The sequence below is a fragment of the Hoplias malabaricus genome, chromosome 4, assembly GCF_029633855.1.
Source record: "Hoplias malabaricus isolate fHopMal1 chromosome 4, fHopMal1.hap1, whole genome shotgun sequence".
Taxonomy (NCBI): Eukaryota; Metazoa; Chordata; class Actinopteri; order Characiformes; family Erythrinidae; genus Hoplias; species Hoplias malabaricus.
The window spans coordinates 36,492,046-36,513,870 of record NC_089803.1 but is presented as its reverse complement, the minus strand read 5'-3'; the positions used below and the strand labels follow the sequence as shown (position 1 = coordinate 36,513,870).

The window sequence follows — 21,825 nt, the reverse complement described above, 5'->3', positions numbered from 1 at the left end:
TTGTGATGGGAATTTAACCCAAAAATAATTACAGAATGCAGAAAGAAATGTGAAAAACATGTGCCCTCCCACTTTGCCCCTTCCCTATCACATCTCTGTGCCCCAATGTTCTCTTAGCTTAAACGCACTTTTGCGTCTTTTAAGACTCAACATTTTTCCTGCTTTTCTGACTGGCCCAGCTGCTTTCATAAGTCTTTTGACTCTAAAATCACAACCTGCCATAGCACATCAAAATTCCTCAACTAAGCTTGTTAGCAGTAATTCCAAAGCAACACTCGCAAAATGCTAATGTTATAATACTCTATGTGATACCCTTAGCCATCGCCTTAAAGCCTTATACATAATACTTTCTAGCCTTTTAACCACCATAAAAGTTATAAATACTCAGTGGCCATCTTAAATGTGACAACACGTCAAAGTGTATATATCAAAAATTTAATTTACCTGGCAGAAAAGACTCATAAGTGCTATTAATAGCCTTCACTGATTATTCTTTTCAGTCCAAAATTTGTCACTCAATGTGGCATTATGCAATCTGCCTAAATTATTAACTGGTTTCTTCAAGACTCAATGTATCACTTCTCCCTTCATCGAAAATGATTCCTGCACCAGTTTTACTGCTATAATTGACAAACATCTAGACCTACTGGGTTTAACATTTATCCATGCCCACTTAACTTCTCTAGTAGCCACTGAGTACATGGGAGGATAGTTATTAACTTTGTCACGTCATGTACTCCCTAACTGGGTAGAACTGTGTAGCATCCTGCAGGTTCTTCCCACCTCCCACCCATTTAGAAGGCCTAATTATCACCTCCACTGTAAATGCTTAAGGTGAGATTTTGCAACCTGCCATTATACCCATCTCCAGGTGCTGATAGGGCATCACATACTCCCCTGTATTAAAGCAAAATCCAATATTTTAAAAATAAGCTTTAACTAAACTTGTAATAGCTAATGTAGCACACATAACTGAGCTTGCTAGGTTTGTCTATCTGTCCATTTGTTAAACCAGACACAACAGCTATCCATGGATCCCCAATAAAGATTTGCGAATAAGATCGTTACCTGACTAGATCTGTCCTGATTGCTTGTGTGCTGTGAGTGACTTATCATTTAAAGAAACAGCAATGAATCTAGTTGTTTGCAACAGGTCTTTTTAGGCAGGGTGAGAATGGTGCCATGTTGTTTATCCTTGTAGTGTTTTAAAAAAAAAAACATGTCACTGACGTTTAATTGAGACCCCAGTGGGTCGGTGATAACTTGTGAAAAAAAAGGGGTACAATACATCCCCTTTGAGAAGCTGTTGTTTCAGGTGTTTTTGGAAAGAGTCATAGGTATAGTGAAGACCAGCAGCAACCACAGGAGCCCCCCGTCTCACTCAATACCCCTCATTAGCTTTGTAAACTGGGATCCGGGAACTGAGGGATTTCGATGAAGTGTGATCATCTGAATATTAGGACCATGACTAGGCAGTTTTCAACACACTCATCTGATAAGTGATTTTTGAGCCAGGTTTTAATCATTTATCTAGATCGTTTTCTGTTCCACCTTTGCTGGCTGTTTAATATAACAGAATTTTATATTTTAACACGAACAACAAAATATTTCTCAGTGTGTTCCCTGGAACTTTACTAGAAAATCATATTTAAGTGGCTGCTTTCTGCTCCTCTCCTGTCAGGATTATTTTCGTATGTATGTTTGGAAATGTGGCACTGGACCACCAAACATCACAGAGAGGGTATGTGATCTGCTCCCCGCTTGAGGTTACTCTGCTTCATCTGGCAAACAGAGGCTCAATATACACAAAAAACACACACATACCCAGACTAAAAGCAAGAGTGTACCAATAAAAGCCTGCATAACTGCATTTACTGGGCACTGCTATTGTCCAAAATAGGAATAATACCCTAAGACTCTGGTCTTACTTTTCTGCCTAGTAAGCAGTCAGTGGAAGAGCTATAAAACAGAAGGCAGGGTAACTTGACTGGAGAAGTAAAGCTGAATATGTGAGAGGCGTTTTACACCAGCGTCTGCCCTGCCTGCTCAATCAGTAATGTGACTCTCTTAACCTGAAGCACATCAGTAATTCAGAACAACCTCCATATAACATGAAGACTTTGCTTAAATATGGCGTTAATTCGCGGGTAGCTTTAATGGAAAAACAGAAGAAGGGCAGGCATTAAAAGGGCCAGCTGTACCAGCTGTTTACCACCAGTACTGAGAGGAATAAATCTGCTCCTCCAAGAATATTCTTTTGCCACAGCGATCTCATCTTGCCCTACTAGAAGGAGAGCAGATGTGTCATTATTAAAAGGTCAGGGGATGTATTTATCTTTAGAGTTTCTTCCTCAGGGTAAAAGCACTGATAGACCATCTTGCTTTTATCTAAGAACAACTTCATGGACAGACTAGACATAATCCGAGGTCAGCTGTGTTATTGAGATTATGGATATGTATCAAATATGTGGAACATAACAAGAAGACTGCAGAAATATATGTAGCAGCTTTGTGGGAAGCATATATGTGCTTCTGTGAACATTATCCACTATATATATATACCAATCAACACAATAGCTACATAGGTAATAGTAGACTGAGGAACATGCATTAACATTAGGGCAATGTAAGTTTAAATCATGTTACAAATAAAAAGAACAAAAAATCAGATATTTACACAACATACCCAGCATGCCCTAAATATTCTGATGGAAATCATTATTAACAGATACTATATGTTTCCAGTATATTAGTGCAGCCCAAGTAATAGTTTTAAAATCTTACTGACTTCACAGGTGTTCAATCAACATGAGAGTGAACAATCAGAGCAGTTTTGGATTATTATAAAATAGCATCCATGAAAATAACAGCTTGGGTCTGTAAAAGCATTTTTAGTAATGGCTGTAACTCTGTTTAGATCTATGAACAATCAAGAAATTATTTTTATGCACTCGTTGCCTATCAAAGACATCTGTTTTAAATCCATATAGAATCCTACACAGAAGTATTAAGAATGTAGAAGCTAGGGCTGTGTCACCTTCAGTTCTAATGACACTGTGACTGTGATCAACATATAGTTAATAAAAAAAATAATAATAAAACAAAAAATTGGACCCCAAATTTGGAAAGAGCATGAGAGCACCAGCCAATTAGTTCACTGAGGACAAGTCGAAATCATTAAAAGTCATGAAAAAGGTCAGCCATTACACACCAAATGAAAACGGCATCTATTTCACAGGCCATCACAGACTGGGACTATGTATAGACATGAAAAAAAAAAACAGTTTCAAGATCAGTGCTACTTCCTCCACCCCTATCCTGATAAAAATGAGAAGTAAATGAAAAGGTCAGAAGCACCCTCTGCAGCAGGAGAGTGGGAGATGATTAAAGGACTGATTAGATGCCCTGCAGGTTGAGCTGCACTGTATATGGTCATATTAACCTTCGACTAATAAAAAGGAGATGTGAAAGTGTCTGTGTGGATATCCTACACAGCTTTGTTTGTTTACTCTATCAAAAAATCACTAGTGGTTTTATGAGGAGCAGTTACCATATACAGTAAATGCACTTGTACAATGAATTTTTGACAAGTTGAAAGGCTCACAATTCTGAAGAAATCAAAAGTTGTGCACACTGTAAAAAGTTAGATATCACTGTCCAATGAAAAACATGTATCTCAAAAAAAGCAAATTTACAGAAGGAATAATCTTAACTTTCAACAGAAGGCAATGTAAAATAATTTCATTTAAAGTGATTTTGGAGTATTTCTATTGGTCCATTCACCATGACATTTTCCATAATGGAGATACATGTTCTTCATTAAACAGTGGCGATATTTAAGCCTAGATGTTTAAACTCTTGAATTTAGAATTTCGGCAGCACAGTGGTGCAGCAGATAGTGTCGCAGTCACACAGCTCCAGGGACCTGGAGGTTGTGGGTTCACGTCCCGCTCCGGGTGACTGTCTGTGAGGAGTTTGTTGTGTTCTCCCCGTGTCCGCGTGGGTTTCCTCCCACAGTCCAAAAACACACGTTGGTAGGTGGATTGGTGACTCAAAAGTGTCCATAGGTGTGAATGAATGTGTGATCCCCGGTGAAGGAATGGTGCCCCCTTCAGGGTGTGTTCCTGCCTTGTGCCCAATGATTCAAGGTAGGCTCTGGACCCACCGTGACCCTGAACCGGATAAGTGGTTATAGACAATGAATGAATTTAGAATTTTCTTGATTTTTCCCACATCATGAAGACTTTAGTTACATGTGCAGTAAGAGTTTTCTGGTGTATATGTAAAGAAGGCTTAAGTAAACTAGTCTTTTATGCAACTCAAATATAGTTGATGGAGAATTTCAAATCTCCACACTCATAAACACATCACTCGCACTACTATGAACCATGTTGGTGTACTGTTCTGCTGCAGACGGTCAAATAGCAAAATAATACCTGGACAGCACTGGTCTTTTGGTTTTCATTTTCCAGTGACAAAAAAAAACACCATAAATGAAAAAAAATGAGTTGATAAATTATGCAATAAAGCGTACACCTACAAACGCACCTTTATGGTAGTCGTTTGAAGTAAGAACCATTTTGAAGCTGGCACAAACCCAGGTAAATTTTAAAAAATACAGAAAAAAGAAAGAAAGAAAGAAAAAAGAAATGCAAGCTCTCAGCTCTTTGTTGGAGAAGTTGGTGCAGCTCAGGAAGACTGCAGACATTTTCAAAAAGGGTTTGAAGAGCTGTGCTTGAAAATTGGTGAGGACTAATCTGTGAGAATGCATACATTAATAAACAAATGAACAACTAGAAGAGGATACTGAAGTGCTGGCCTAATTATACGAGAGGATCAAACATTTTAGTTAAAATTAATAAACTCTAGAGTTTTCTTGAAAACATCTTCAAATTTGTTTCATAAAAACACTTTTAAGGTTCACTACAGATTTAAACCATCTCAGAATTCAATGTTAAGATATTAAATGACTGACTTGGTTAACAGAGCAACATGGTATAAAACCTAGCAAAATAGGTAAGAGAATGGACATGTGCCTGTAGATGCAGTGTGTGACTCTGCTTTAACGACTGTTCCCGTCTGTGGTGAAAAACCATGTTAATGGCTAAAATCCAATAAAGGAAATTCTCTGTTTTTCTCTGACCCAAGTATTCTTTAATACAGACACTGGATCCACTACTGAACTCTGCTTCACTTAGATCAGACCCACACTAATCTAAAATCCCCCCACTTTAGCCTCTCCTGCTGGGTGTGCACACCCTGCCCATGCTCTCGTTTAATCTTTTAATTAATGGCCTCCTCTCTCTTCTCCTGCTGGTTAGCTGTGAGATCACCAGGAGGTGACACAGCACATCTGCACACAGGGAGGTAGAAGACTGTTATTAGTGCTGAAAACATACAGTGAATAAATAAGGAGAAAGATATTACCCTTTACCCTGCAGAACGAAAAAACAAAATACGACTAAAACGGTCCTGTGAAAAACCCTCTTACACCAAAAAGTCAATAATCCAAGAGACTGAATTTCAATCCTTTAGCTTTTGTGATGAAACTATGACACTGGCAAACAATAGAAACATTTGTCACCCGAATTGTTTTTGTTTATATTTCCTTAAATCATTGCTAAACAAATTTAAAGGGAACACTGGGTAAGATTTGGTAGTTTTGCTCATGGGCTCCCCCTATAGATGCAGAGTATAAATTACATTTACATCATTGTCCTGAAGTCAAGGGGTAGGTGGAGGGAGGGAGTTACATAAAACAGAAGTTACATAGCACAGTGCTGAGCCTGGAGTAGCAATGACAAGAGGCTCTATTCTTCCTATTAAAGCTCATAATTTTAAAACACTAGTTTTTCTTTAAATGACACAGCACTCAAAATTATTGATGTAGTTTAATACATTGTGAATTGTAAAAATGAACAAAAACCTCACTCTGTTGCTAAATGCATTGAGGTGTCATTTTAGATAGGAGTGAGTCCAAAACCCCCTTAAAGGAATACTCCTGAGTATTAAAGGAATGTCTCCTGAGGATCCCCTACCTGCTACTGAGTGTAATTCACGTTTACAGTGCTGTCGTGAAATCAAGTCTCACTCCCTCACTTGCTCGCTCACTCACTCAAACACGACTCGCACACACTCTCCCTGTCTTTCTCACAGACAAACACACACCTCCCTCTCTCTCTTACTCACTCACTCATCGAGTGATGTTTACAAAAGAAGTGAACAGCTCTGGGCTCCGGTTGACATTGAGCTGGGGGAATGTGTGTAATTGAATAAAATGATGTTGACTACATGACAAAACCCATATATCGCTCATAATAGATATTGGACCATGTTATTACAACCATAAAGTGTAACTTTGGTGGTACACTATCTGTTATAATGACAGCAAACAACAGAAAAGCACTTATTACAAGAATTGATGTCCAATGCTAAAAACTGAGCTAAGCAGGCACTAGCACTCGCCCTCATTCATCATTACCCTCAACACTGGATTATAACACTGTCCTCATCAAAGCCTGGGTTCCACTAACACAAAGTGTAACTCCAGACATTTAATCCACATAGCAACCGGCAAAAAGCACTTATTACCAAAATCTAAATCTAACGCGAAAAAGAAAGCTATTCTGGCTAAAGTTAGCAACTGCAAACCCTAGCTCAGTACTCAGTAACTCTCAGAAACTGACTATAACACTTTTGTCAACAAAACTATCACTAACTAGCACCACAACACATAAAAAAGGAGCCGCAAATACTTACTGCTCCAACTTGTGTCCTCAAGTCTGTTCAAGCTCATTCTACTGTGTAAATTCAGTCAAGTATTAACTCTTGTATGGCTGCTCATTCTCTCTCTCTCTCTCCTCCTTGCTCTCTCTACCATATAATGTTTGTACCGGTAATATGGAGTTAGATTCTTCTTGTAGCTAGGCAACTATCCACCTGTGAGCTATGTGCTATTGAGCCTTACCCATTTCTCACGAGAGTCCTCCGTCCCGTGATTCAGAAGTTGCATTTTGCAATAAACCAGATGAGGACCCAGTATCAGCCAGAAAGGTTGTATTCTCCCTATTAAAGCTCTGTGGACACTACAATCATTTAGAAGCTGCAATTTTAAGGTACAAAATACTACATATAGTGTTCCTTTAAAATTCATCTTCCCTCACATGTAACAGATCATATCAACAAATGGATGCTAGATTATTTCATTTTTTAATACGATCTTTTTTCCCTCTTAAACTTTTACATGTAGTCATTTTCATATAGAAAATATATGTAGAAGTGCTGTCTCTTTAATATCCTATAACAATTTACAACACAAAGTAATTTGTGGTTGTGCATAACTTACATAGTGTTGTACATATATAAACATTTCATTTACACTCTATATTAACAGGTGGAGTCTAAATTTGAGTAGATTTGCATTCCCCATTGTGGGACTAATAAAGGATTATCTTATCATATCTTAACTTATCTACAAGGCAAAGTGTTCTGAAGAGAATATGCCATCGGGGACCTAAGGAGAACATTAATAAATGTTTCAGGGCTTGATTTCGCATTGATGTTGCATTCAAAACTCAAGCAGCAAAACTGCCGCATACACACCTATAAACAACCTCATGTACATTTTTTTATTTCTATCTCCCGGTGTGCTGAGACCGGTTTGTTCCGAGTCTCAGGGGCCAGCACACGTAAAGTTCAGGATAGTCCACAGGAAACCAGGACACATGCACGCACACTTACTCATGAATGCGTTTACTTTGCACAGCCCTCTTTCTTCCAGAGTGCTGTTACCTCCCCCCTCACTACACACTACACATACACACACGCACGCATACACACGTCCCCATCTGCAATTTAACGCTTCTGCAGTTCAAGGGAGACAATTTAAAGCAGGATAGTGCAGGTTCTGACAGTTCGGTAACAGGATTTATTTCATATGGTAATGCTCTAAGCTGCTGCTTCATTCTACTCTCTATTCACTTCAGCTGGAAGGAGTGTTTCAGAGCAGCACTGTTGTCACCCCTCCTTCTCCTACTCTATGTGACTGACAGCTTGCTCACTGGCCTCCAACACCCACAGAGAATGGACACACAAATACGCTTCCTGCTCAACCCCAGCAAACAAAAACTATCTATTAAATTGGCAGAGAGGGAGGGAGAAGACCTGACAATAATACCCAGTATTCTAGCAAAACGTAATGAGCATTTCACAGAAAAAACAAAAAATGCAGTAACAGCCTAGAAAAGGAAATCACTGCAACAAATAAGTATATAAACAAACTCAGTTCCAACTGAATCCTTCTAAATTAGACGTCTAAATAAACTGCTTCCAAATACTTTTCAGGGGATAAAGTATAAATATTTATCCTGAGAGGGAAAGGAAAGAACAGCTAAATCTGGGAAATTTGGTGGGTTGTTTAATGTACTATGGTCGATACAGTGCAGGACATGAGGCCCAGAGGATAGATGTTTACCTTCCGGGCTGTAATGGACAGTGATGTGGTATCATGAACATTCATTATAGAAAGCCAACACAGCTCCGTTAAATTTACAGTGACATGGCCATGATCAGAAAACAAGGTCAGAATACAGCCCTGGCTGAAGCTCAGAGAAGAGTCGGAAGAATGAGGCTGCACTTCTTCATGTGAAGAATAAGCTGACCATTGAACACGACTTGATGTAATTGGAATAACACAGCAATTTCTGCATAAGCTTAACTGATTAAGTGTGAAATTAATGCAATCACACAGAACAGAGATCGTATAATGATGCTATAACATTGCTGAACTACACCTCATTTAAAAAAAGCACTCTTAACTTGTAATGGATTTGAATGGTTTGTTTTCATGAAATATTGATAAATTGAATACAGAAAAACTGTGGGGGAAAAAAGAGAAACACCAACGTATTGGAGAATATTCTCTTCCCAGAGGATGACACACTGTTATCAATTTAAAATAAATGTCAATATATTCTGATATAGTCTGTTTATAAATCAAACAACTCTCTTGATTCATCTAGAAAAAGTTCAGTACAAGTCTCTTCGAGGAGGTTACCACTGGAAGACAGGGCAGAACCACAAACGCCATCATAGATGGCACTGTTTCGAGCATTAACAGGCGGCAGTAGGGAGCAGGAATGACAGGCGTTAAAAAAAAAAAAAAAAAAACGCAAAGAAAAGAAAAAATGGGCATTGCAACCCAATGGGCTTAAAAGTATTGTTATAAATCTACTTCCTCCAAATGCTTGCCACTTCCATTCATCAAGCGGGAAATCATTTTACCAGTTGCTGCTGATCCAGCGCATAGTGCTCAGTGTTAAACCTCACAGCAAAGGGCTAGAGAAGGAATGGTAGAAAACCAGGAAGAGAAGTGAAGAGTGAAAGAATGACCAAAGGAGTGAAACATGAAAAGAGAGAGACAGCGAGAGAGATCTCTACACACACAGAGAGAGAGAGAGAGAGAGAGAGAGAGAGATATCTACAGAGAGAGAGAGAGAGAGAGGGAGGGAGAGAGAATGAGAGAGATATCTACAGAGAGAGAGAGAGAGACAGATTTACAAAGAGAAAGAGTCCCAGATATACACAGAGGCAGAGAGAGAGAGAAAGATATGTACACAGAGAAAGAGGGAGAGATGTACAAAGAGAAAGAGAGATGTACACAGAGAGTGATAGACACAAAGAGAGAGAGAGAGAGAGAGAGAGAGAGAGATGTACAAAGAGAAAGAGAGACATATACACAGAGGCAGAGAGAGAGATAGAGATGTACACAGAGAAAGAGGGATAGATGTACAAAGAGAGAGATGTACACAGAGAGTGATAGACACAGAAAGAGAGAGATATACACATACACACACACACACACACACACACACACACACACACACACAAAATTGCCCTGTCTGTTACCATTCTCACCATTCTCTACCATTTATTTTTATTATAATTTTATTTTCTTATGAATTTATTTATTATTATTATTATTATTATTATTATTATTATTATTCATCTATTATTATTTTTATATAACATTATTATTTATTTATTTATTACATAAATTGTTTTAACTGGTTCTTTTTATTATTGCAGTTCTATAAGATTGTTAAATATATCTATCTATATTAATAATAACAGGAAAAGAAAAAGAAGTTGTGATACTCATGTTCCATGTTATTGTATTAATGTTTTGGCAATACTATGTCTGAATATGGTCATGCCAATAAAGCTTATTGAAATTGAAATTGATATCTACAGAGACAGAGATAGGCAGAGAAAGATACCTACAGAGAGAGAGAGAGAGAGAGAGAGAGAGAGAGAGACATTTGTACAAAGAGAAAGAGACATATACACAGAGGCAGGGAGAGAGAGAGAAAGAAAAAGCGATGTACAAAGAGAAAGAGGGAGAGATGTACACAGAGTGATAGAGAGAGAGAGAGGGTATATTGCATCTTCTGTGTGTAGACCAAAAAAAAAAAAGAAAGAAAATTGTCACTGAAAGCAAACCCTTCCCTGGAACGAACAGAACAGAGAGAGGACAAACAGAATAGTGAAAAAGGGAGACCGGTGCATGCATCAACTTCAGATTCACCAAGTATTTAATACAAAGATGGAACTTCTACAAAAAATACAAACAAATGATAATTAATTGTGTTTCAGCTTCCAGAGAAGCTTTGTGTTAGGCTTCAAGGAAACAGGCCTCTGAGCTCCGATAATAGAACAGACAAATATAAACTATTATTATGATGTGTAATTAAATATTCTTTAGCGCTTCATGCAATGTAGTACAATCGTCTTATTGGCATTGCCATGCATCATACAAGAAGTATAGCAGTGTACGCCAAGCAGTGTTAGTTATTAGTGAATGAATGAATTGAAATTTAAATCAATTTTGCATGTGCTATAATTTGGAACGTTCTCGCTCATAATCTATTTGTTTCCAAGATAATAAATACATCAATATCAAATCTCATTAGGCAAAATCATCACAGTCAACTTCAAGCGTGTTCAGCATGAGCTAATGGCCACCAGACAAGCGAGAACTACTCTAATAGAGTACCCTGTCCCTGGTCCCGGAGTATTCCCTGTCTTGCACATTCATGTGACCTCCCTGCTCCCAACACTTTGGATCCAACTTACAAGCTCATTTAACAAGCTGTAATTTAACAAGCTGAACAGGTGTCCTAATAACAGCGGATATACAGGACAGGGGCTACTCCAGGACAAGTGTGGAAAACCTTTAATGCAAATCATCTCCTACGCAACTCCTTATTATATAGTCTGTCTGCTCCTTCTATTAAAATTTCACTCTACTACTTAAAAGGCTTCCCCTCCCCTCCCCTCTCCATGCTGCTCTGGTTTTTGGACTCTGTGCCAGAAGTGCATATTCCATATTCATAACAGCCGAGGTGTGCTAATGAAGACGTAGCACTATGTGCATGTTTGGCTTTCACCCAGAAATTGGTCTGCCTCTTGCAGGCCTTTACTGCAAGTCACCAAGAAGCCTGGTCTACTGTACACACACACACACAAGCCAATAATGCAGCTACAGTGCAGGGTAGTGGATGACAGGCAAAAAGGACAGACCAGTAAAAGGCTCTTTCACCTTCTACTGCAAGACAGCAATCTGACCCACTCTATAGGCTCCTTACAAAACAGGTCACAGCGCTATTTTGCTGTATTTCAAAATGTACAGGTGACACAGTCATGATTTATATAATTTCAAATTGTAAAATGGGGTCTAGAGTTCACTCATTTTTTTTTGCTTTAACATGGTCATATCTTATTGTAAGCTTAATCGTGCGGGCTTTGTTGTTCATTTGTCTTGATGTACCATTCACGTCCAGTCCAAATGTGGAGACTAGACATTGCATAACAATTAAAATACATATTCATCATGACAGTATGTATGTAGGCATCTGTAACCCTCTACAGAGAAACATTAGTTACTAGTCCAAATTTATACATCTTATACATGTCATGGATCTATTAACATCTGAAGATGTGTTCAAGAAAAAGAAATGCATTGAAAAAAAAAAAACCTAAAACAGCAGGTCCACAGTTTGCTTTGATTTCTAATAAACTGGGTTGGAAAAGGCCATGCACAATGATTTATAACTGTTTTAGTACATAAAAATACCCCAAGTGACCATCAGGGCAAAACATAAATCATCAATAAGAACAACTGAATACGGCACCCTTAAACTACATCATACACACACACACTTTTTAGACTCTTAAGATAAACCTGAACATTTTTTACTTCACCTGACAGACATTTATAAAAGCCCCTCACCCAGAGCTATTTGTTAAAAGGCTGTTGAAAGAACATTCATACATTTAACAACTGTTACAACTAGCAGTGTTCTGATGCCTCAGGTGTCCACCTAAACTGAAGATCCAGGAAGAATCTACAGTTTCTCTTTTTTTGCCTCTGTAATATTGATTCTGCAATCCCAGAATGCATCAGTACATGCTGCTCAAATACAGGATAATGTGCTGAACGTTCAGGGCCATGAGTTCCTGGAGAACACTTCAGAGTTGTGTGCCTACATTCCTGCTATAAACTGCCATTTTTCACTGAGCTGACCAGTTAAAGTACAGTCAGATACAATGCCTAGTGGCAACTCCAACACACACATGCATGCACACACACACACACACACAGTCTGAAGTCTGTATAAACATCAGAGCGAATTTGAAAGGGCAAAATATGCCAACATCTTGGGAGTGGAGTGACATGAAGCCCGTTTTAACGCTGTGAAGAAACTTCCGTCTTCCTTCCGTACTTTCAGCAGACAGAGCAGCAGGAACGCTCTCTGGAGGCTGTCGCCACTCTGCTTTCATTCCTCCCCTCACACTGACACCAGGGAGAGAGAAAGGGGAAAGCCAGAGAAAGGAAGAGGACACAGATCTGAGACCTCTCTTTAGAGTATCAGAACACCACAGCATGCCCTAAAATTCACCATCTTTTACACAACAACAAAACTAGGGCTGCAACAATTGGTTCCCACATCTGATTAATCACCGACAATGTGGATTAAGGGAAAGCTTTATGTCTTACATAATTAACAACAAAAGTGCACTTTACGCAATTCCAGCGTTTTCACAGTAATTCTGATAGACCGCAATACATGACAGAAGGCAGCCCGGCAAAATGGCTACTATTGTTTAACAGCATGATTAAAGATTAAAATGACAAATATAAAAGTCTACTAGTGATGCACTGAGGTTGAAAGTCTTGGCTGAAACCAGCAATAGCTCAGATTCCATGAAATTATAAATGAAATACATAAAATTAAATTCCAGAAATTATTATTATATAAGTTATTAAAATATATTGACGATGGTAGTTCTTGGGAGTTGTACCCTTTAATAAATTGAAAAAATTCCACATTTACAGTTACTCTGCCACTGGTCTAACTGCCAGAATGTGTCTGTACTGACCGGCACACACTAAAGAACACACTAAATAAATACAAATATCATAGCCCTCATTACAATTAAAATGATTTATAAAATCTTCATAACTGACCCTTCTTTCTAGTTTCTACAAATGTGTGTTGATTTTGCTTGTTTTCCACTTCCCTTCATGTTCCTTACAATATGCAACAACACAATATGGCTGTCATTTAGCAGTGCATCTGTTAAAAAATGATTTTGTAGGAATTTTGAGGTAGTCTGAAATGTTCTGTTTCAGGTTTTTGAGTCATGGATCGGATCATTTCTGAAACTTGCAAGTAGTATAATGGGTCTGTAGCTGTAACATTTCTTGCTTGGTCTTAAATACGAGTTTCTGATTTGTTTCAACGGAAAACGGAAACCACCATTCTGATCTTCCCAAGAATGCGATCCATCTGGTCACTAAGATTCCCCTCTTGGATGCTGAATTGACCACATGTGCACAGAAAGATATCTGTGGGCCCTAGTCCAGCTTCTAACACTGCATATACTTGTTTTTGCCGTTATCTGTGGTGACTGTGATATTTGTATTGAGCTTCCACTTTACAACAAGGCCCTTTCAGTATCTAGGAAAGACTTTAGCTAGTGTGACACACACAGAGAGTGCCTCTATAGCAGCAGACTGTGGTCAGGATCAACAGAAAATGCTTTGTTAAAGATTCTGATATTTACTGTTCACAAAGATCTGGCGCCTTAGCCGTACTGAAGTGTACGCATGAGGGGATTCATACACTTTCACTGACTTTTAAACACACTACTTTCAACAAAGGGGTGTGACTATTTCGGCAGCGATAAACAGATTTGGTAATAGCTGACTGTTGGCTCCCTGTTCTGTCCCTGACACACTAGGATGATGCAGCCTTAAATGTGTGGCCATGCTTGATGGACTGCCGTGGTCATACGTCTACATACTTTAACAGTGTGGTCCACCAACCTTTCTCCACCATCAGTATATGTTACAGGAAAACCAAAGCTCTCCCAAACATGTCATTTAAACAATGCGGGAAGCTTTTCTGGTTTTCTTCCTCTAGCAGCTATGACTGTCACTGTTCACTGCTAAGAACTTATTCCATTCAGGTGACACACAGCAGCTTTGTCTGTATCTTTCCACTGCAACTCTGCATTGAGATTTAGAGAAATATCACTTTAACCCATTTATAATTTTGAGCCTTTAACTGAGTAACATATATAAAAATGTTTTCCACACTAGAAGAAGAAGGAGGATTATAATAATTATTGTTATTATCATCATTATTACTTATTCATTCATTATCTATAACCACTTATCCAGTTCAGGGTCGTGGTGGGTCTAGAGCCTGCCCAGAATCACTGGGCACAAGGCGGGAACAGACCCTGGAGGGGGCGCCAGTCTTTCACAGGGACACACACATTCACACACTCTAGTTTAATATATATAATTACATTTTATATTATATATTTTTATATAATTATATTTCTGCAAAATAAAACACCTTAATTTCTTGTCAATATTACAGTATGCCTGTGACACTATTAGGATCAGCTCTTGACCTTCTTACCTGCGACAGTTAGCCGGGCAGTGCGGCTGCTGATGGTGCCCAGTGTGTCGATGGTGGCCACGCACTGGTAGACGCCCTCATCAGGTTTGTTGTGTTTGGAGTGCACCACGGTGCTGATGAGGAGAGAGCCGTCTGGGAGAATGCGCCGGCGGTCATCCGCTGCCAGGTTGGGGAAAGTGCCATCCTTCTTCCATTCCACTCTCACTGGAGCCTCGCTGGACACAGAGCAATTGAGCACAGCTGGAAGCCCACGTACGGCTAGCGTGTCCACAGGCTCCACCGTGAACCGCAAAGGGCTGAAGGTCCTCGCTGCAGAACCTGAGAACACAGTAGATAATAAGCTGTGAATTAGAGCCAGACGTAGACAAATTTTCAATTTTTGTCAAAGCCAATGGTGGTTTCTGCAACTATGAAGACAACAGATAGCACTGTAACATAAAACAAAGCGTGTAACTTACAGGGTCTCACACTTTATTCTGAAATAATTAAATCAATCTTCATGTATTTGTACGGCACTTATGAAGTAAGTCTAAGTGAATTACCACTGAAGTGTTTTGCTGCTAAGCTGCCTGGGTTTAATCAGTAAACATTTGTCTACCATGACCCGCTTAATATGAGAACAAAGAATGAGATATATATATATATATAGACACATACACACACACAAACACCATAACACTGAAATGGATAAGCAGTTACATATAATGAATGAATGAATGAATATATAAATAAATTAAAGCACAAATAAATTGTGCAATAGTATTTCCACATTTTCTTCATTTATTTATTTCTGTATTTCAGCTTTTGTGTAATTGGGTGGGCATTATAAATACAGCAGTATATGGTATCAGCCTTATACTGCCCAACCATCGCTGACACACCCCATTCCTCATATAATCCACTGGTTAAAATCCCACAGAGATTTTTTGGCAACATTTAGCACCGAATCTTTTATGCTGTTCAGTGTCCATTACTGACAGATACATGCAATACATTCAGTAAACCAGGACAACGTTTAAACAGAGAGTCATTAGCTACATCGACCAAGAATGATACAATTGATTAGTCAACTTGCTGAATTAGAAAGAATATCCCTAGGTTGAATGAAAGAAAAAAGGATTACACATAGTGTGCCTCTTAAACGGGAAAACACCTATGTAGTATAACTCAGGAATGAATAAATAAATAAATAAACAAATAAATAAAAGTAGAAGAACTTTGAACAAATTGTATATTGCAGGAAAACACCAAGAAGCGAGCAAGCCTTCAACGGAACACAAACACAGTATCTCATTACAGCACTAGCAGAAGAAATTTCTAAATAATATTTAAATTTATAATTTAAAAGTGTGAAGCCAGAATTCACAAATCTCTGTCTTTGACATTTCTCTGTGTGCTTAGGAAGAAAACGCTTTCTGCAGGTAGTTGTACATGAGTATAATTGCAATATACTTATTGCATTGCATAATAAAAAAAAAGGAAACAAGAATTGACAGCGTTTTTTTTTTTTCTCGATGATAATAAGACCAATTATCTGCATCAGCGGGGTGGTGCAAAAACAATTACCGCAAAACGTTTTGTAATGGAACAAACAAGCCGCTCATATTTTCATTACAGAGAAAATGACACGCTTCTTCGTGGCCATGTAAGGTATTCTACAGCCTTTGGTATCTTTAACTGCAGCTTGCAATTTCAGCTTGGCTGTGTGACAAACAACGGTGGGAGCTTGATCATTCTACTGTACATTTTTAGCTGTGTTCTTCTGAATAGAGGCAGCAAAGCATTATCCATTCCAAGACCATTCTCTAAACAAGACACACAGCGAGACAACACTTCAGAAATTCCATTAAAAGCTTTGAAAAATCCATCAAAATAACTTTCCCTTTAATATCATTAATAAAGTGTGATTAAATGCTCTGTATGTAGGATCTGTATGGCGGCACTATACACAGACGTTGTTTTGACCAGTCTAGAGGTGGCATTTAGCATGGAGATGAGCCTGAAAAGCAAGCTAACTTACACTGTTGACAGCATCCTCCAGGCTTTTTAAAGCTTGGTTTACGATTAATGTGAATGTGGAACAACACACTAAGCTTTCATGTTCAATCCTGTACTTTATCACCACAGAGTCAGATAAAAAAGTATTGCTTTGTGAAGCTGGAAAATGGAACAGCTCTGTGTTTGTGTGTGTGTGTGTTTCCGTGGGATCAGTAAAACAAATATCTTAAAGATCGATGTAGACATGAAAGCTGAGGATTTTCTAAACTGGAAAGCTGTAGCTATAAACAGAGCCAAAAAAATAAGCAGGTTCCCACACGTTCCTCAGAAATTCTTTAGGGAAAAAGTCTAATCTGGACCATGGAATGAGGAAAGTGCAAACAGAGCAGTAGACTTCATGCATTAGCTGTGTAATGTTGTTGAGGGCTGCTAAATTTCAACTCATAATCTTCAAATCCCAGTACTGGGAAATATGGTGAATCCCAGCTAAACAGAAACCATGCAGTATAAGAGAGACTAATGTTTCCTCTCCCATAAACATATGGCAAAGGGCCTCTAGCAGACAATGCAACAGCACTGAATGAAACCTTGCTTTTGGCAATTTTCAAACATGGTCTAATGCAATTTTATCTGCCATAGCTACTGTGGACTGGTCCCCTAACCCTTCATGAAGGAGCGTGTATGCCTGGGGCTACAGAATAAATGAGTTGCTGTCATTTGCAAAATATCCATTACCTAATAATTTATGTTTGACAAAACAAGATTTAACTTTATATTAGTGGAAGCAAGCCTCTTGCACAACATTAGCAGTGACAAAACGTCTGTCACGGCGACAGGCAGCTTGGACGGGATGAACTAAATCACATTTGCTCACAGAAAGCCTACCTTCATGTCAGTACAAGATGTTTCCTATAAGCCTCATATTCAGAAAGGGTAGAGCTGGCTCAGTGTATACTACATTCAGTTTAAACTAAGCAGCCTAAGCATATCAGATCCTTCTGTCATTCACTAAGGATACTTACAGGCTCTCGGGTGCAAAGAAACTGAAGCCAAGCCCATGAATTCTCATTATTCAAGATCAACTTCAAATAAACTGTTTGTCTTTTAAATAGTCTTTTACAAAAAACACTAACCTATAAAACACAGTCTGCTTGTCTTGAGGGTTACTTTTTTGTTGAGGAGTTTTTGGGCTAAATAATCTAAGAACAGAACAACCTCTGACAGGGCTTATGCTTGGAGAGGATCAATGTGCTTCAAATGGAAAAGACTGTTTTTGAAGTGTTTCTTATTTGGGCAAGAAAGACATAATGGCTTGTGGCGTGTGGTGTGCTCGGGTCTCCTGAACAGAACTTCAAATGCTCTGCCTTTTGTTCTGAGACCCCTCACCCGGTGACTGCTTCAGAAATCTCATGGTTACATGTGTCAAAGGAAAAAGGGCCAGTTGTCATCAACATGCAGTTTTCAGAACACATGAAAAAGTCCTCTTTTTGAATATGTTGCAGAATAAAACCAACTTCAAAGAAATGCTAAGCAAAACCCAACAACAAAAAAAGAATAACTAGCAGTTTTACGCTTCACCCAGATGAAACTTCACCCATATGTATTGCTTTTTTTGTTTAGCCCTTAGGAGTCACTATCACACCAGCGTGATCAAACCTTCTGATTTTTCAAGACGAGAAGCATCCACACTAAGTCAGTCTGAGTACTGCCATCAATTTTAGTCAAAAGTACATGCTTTGTGCTCTACGTCCATTGTTTGATGAAGATACACAAAGCAGAAACAAATGTCATAATTTATAAATATATATATATATATATATATATAGGCGCAGCAGGTAGTGTCGCAGTCACACAGCTCCAGGGGAGCTTGTGGGTTCGTTTCCCGCTCCGGGGCCTGGAGGTTGTGGGTTTGATTCCTTCTCTGGGTGACTGTCTGTGAGGAGTTGGTGTGTTCTCCCCGTGTCCGCATGGGTGTCCTCCGGGTGCTCCGGTTTCCTCCCACAGTCCAAAATCACACATTGCAGGTGGATTGGCGACTCAAAAGTGTCCATAGGTGTGAGTGAATGTGTGTGTGTCTGTGTTGCCCTGTGAAGGACTGGCGCCCCCTCCAGGGTATATTCCCGCCTTGCGCCCAATGATTCCATATATATATATATATATATATATATATATATATATATATATATAAAATGCTCCACTGTGAACAAAATATATATCTGCAGACTCTGACTCTTAACTACAAGCTGAATACAGTAAAGGGGTGTGGGAGGGCTGAGAGAGAGAGAGAGAGAGAGAGAGAGAGAGAGAGAGAGAGAGAGAGAGAGAGAGAATTAATGATAGCTAAAAAAAATTATGTGAAACCAGGGCATGGTAAACAGTGTTTAATGTGGCATATAAAAGCAACATCAGAAGCATATAAAAATGGCCAAAATAAACCAAGACTCCTAACAGAGTCTTAGCCACGAGTTTACTGTTGCAACAGACATCAAAATACCTAAATATTTTCTGTTTATACAGGCCGAAAGCTTTCAGTTTTCAACCTCCACAAACCTCACTGATGCAGACTTGTCAATTTGGCTAGGGAACCGGTATGACTTACTGAGCCAGAGAAAAATACCCAAAACTGTGTAGCTGAGCTCATCCGAAAGCAATTTTAGACATTGTGTGTTGTGCTGAATTCTGAGCTCTTCTAATGTACATGCGTCATTATGCACTAAACTATGGCAATAGGTCTGGGGTTGAACTCTAGGGTTTGATGGCCTTGTAGCTCCTGCAAAATAATTAAGGGGATGTGTACGCAAAATGTGTTTTGATTATTTCTATAACTGACCATATTAGGTATTTTGCTGAACAAATATATTAAAAAGGAATGTCTAAGATTGTAGGGAAACACAAAACAGAATGGTATGTTTGAGAAGAAAAATGACTGCTGTTTGATGAGTTGTTTTGTTTTGTAGCATTTGTGGTCTGTTTACTTTCTTGCAGTTTTCCATCTCCTGAGTTTGGAGACATTTCCACATTAAGTAATCGGAAACAGTTTTCAACTCGGGAGATGGAGTCAGTGTCCTTTGCTACTCTTCTAGCTAGAAGATTAATATTATTGACATGGAAATCTCCTGTATCTCCCTTCTCATACCATGTGGATTCTTGAAGTGTGTATTGTGGTAAAACTAGAGAAAATTGCATGTATTAGAGTTGGTTCAACATGGAAATTTCACCCTTTCCTTGATTATGTAAAAAAAGTATCTATACTAGTATAATATTATACTATTATTTATTTTAGGGATTTTTGGTAATTTGTTGGGTTTTTTAAGTCTCTTTTTTAAAATGAATGTTATTATTATGTTTTTTTTTACTTTTATGTTTCAATCATTTGTATATTACTGCATTATTTAATGTCTTCTTTATTCTCTTTGAATTACTTGAAAGAAAATCCAATAAATAGATTGTATAAGAAACTAAATTAATCAGAAACAGCAAAAATAAGTCGACATTACCCACCTATGGAGCAGGAATAGAGCAATATCCTCATTTAAGAGAGAGAGAGAGAGAGAGAGAGAGAGACTAGTATACCAGACCAAGACTTTGTTTGGAGAAATAGCAAAAGAGCTGAATTTTATAAAAAATGTTTTGTGATTCAAATCGAATGAATGTTGCCTTTAAGATTAGATCTTCAGCTCCTGCGATCAGGTTTGATTATTGTATCCCATATGATACAGCAATCCATAGAATTCAATGTACATCTACGGCACATGGTTGTCAGTATCAATAATATCATTAAACAATGAATAAACGCACCCAGGATGGGGCACCACTCACATACTCACCCAGTCACTCACACACTCACACTTACACTGGACGGGCCCACTTGGAATCACTGGGTGCAAGGCACGAACACACCCTGGAGGAGGCATATTGTAATAAGTGATTGTTTAAATTAAACATTAAAATGCTGACAACCCACATCAAGATAAAATGTTATGATCCCAATTCCCTGTGTCCTTTTTACCAGCCACAGCGGAAAAGCCAGTGTAATGGCAGAGCGTATGGTGTTGGAAAGGCTACATTTCACAGTGAGGGAGAGGCTAATCTTCGTAGCCAGCTCTGATGCTGGAGTAAGGGATATGACGATGCATCCTTGACCCCAGAGCAGCAAGACAGCCAGAAAATGAGGCTGTCGGCATGATGAGTATGAGCTGTTACCCTCCGTCCACACGCTCAAGAAAAAATATCCACTTTAGAAACAGGCTCAGTCAGCTCAACCGCACCAAGTGGGTAGGAGAGGAACTTCACTGAGAGATGAATGCTACTGAGGGTGAGAGAGAGCAAGAGAGAAGGAAACAGGAGGAGGAAGAGATAGACCACGAGGGAGGGAAAGGAAGAAAAGTGGGAGGGTGTTAGGGCAAAATGCCAGACGAATGCAGAAAGAGCAGAAATCCCACTGAAAAGCCAATTTCTCACAAAAAAAAATCTGAGATATTGCTGCTGGGTTAAATGCTGAGGGAGTGCGCGTGTACATAGGTCTTTAGTGATAAAGCATGTAATCTGTTAACTCCTCGGGCAAGTAAATAAAGAACACATTACACAAAGAGGCAAGAATGGTAAGCTCATGCAATGCATCCACAGAAAGAAAAAAAGGCATTGGCACTCTATATTGGTCTAATATGTCTGAAGATATCTGAGAATTGGCTCTCTGATTCAGCCTAATCCTAGCTCAATCGGCCATTTAAAAAGATAACGTGGTAGGTTTTAAACTACATTCAAAATATGCCACACCAAATACTAACAATTAGATCTGCTTTTGTCACTGATAAGGTGATAGAAATTAGCTTTC

At 38.7% G+C, this 21,825-nt stretch overlaps 1 protein-coding gene across 2 annotated transcripts in view; it reads right to left on the bottom strand.

Moving 5' to 3' along the window:
- The window catches only part of neo1b (neogenin 1b), a 126,398-nt gene that overhangs the window by 66,048 nt on the left and 38,525 nt on the right, over positions 1-21,825 (bottom strand). For both annotated transcript variants that reach the window (XM_066668164.1, XM_066668165.1), the window contains exon 2: positions 14,994-15,311. In XM_066668164.1, the coding sequence (XP_066524261.1) occupies positions 14,994-15,311 (318 nt within the window). The remainder of the gene's footprint in view (positions 1-14,993; positions 15,312-21,825) is intronic.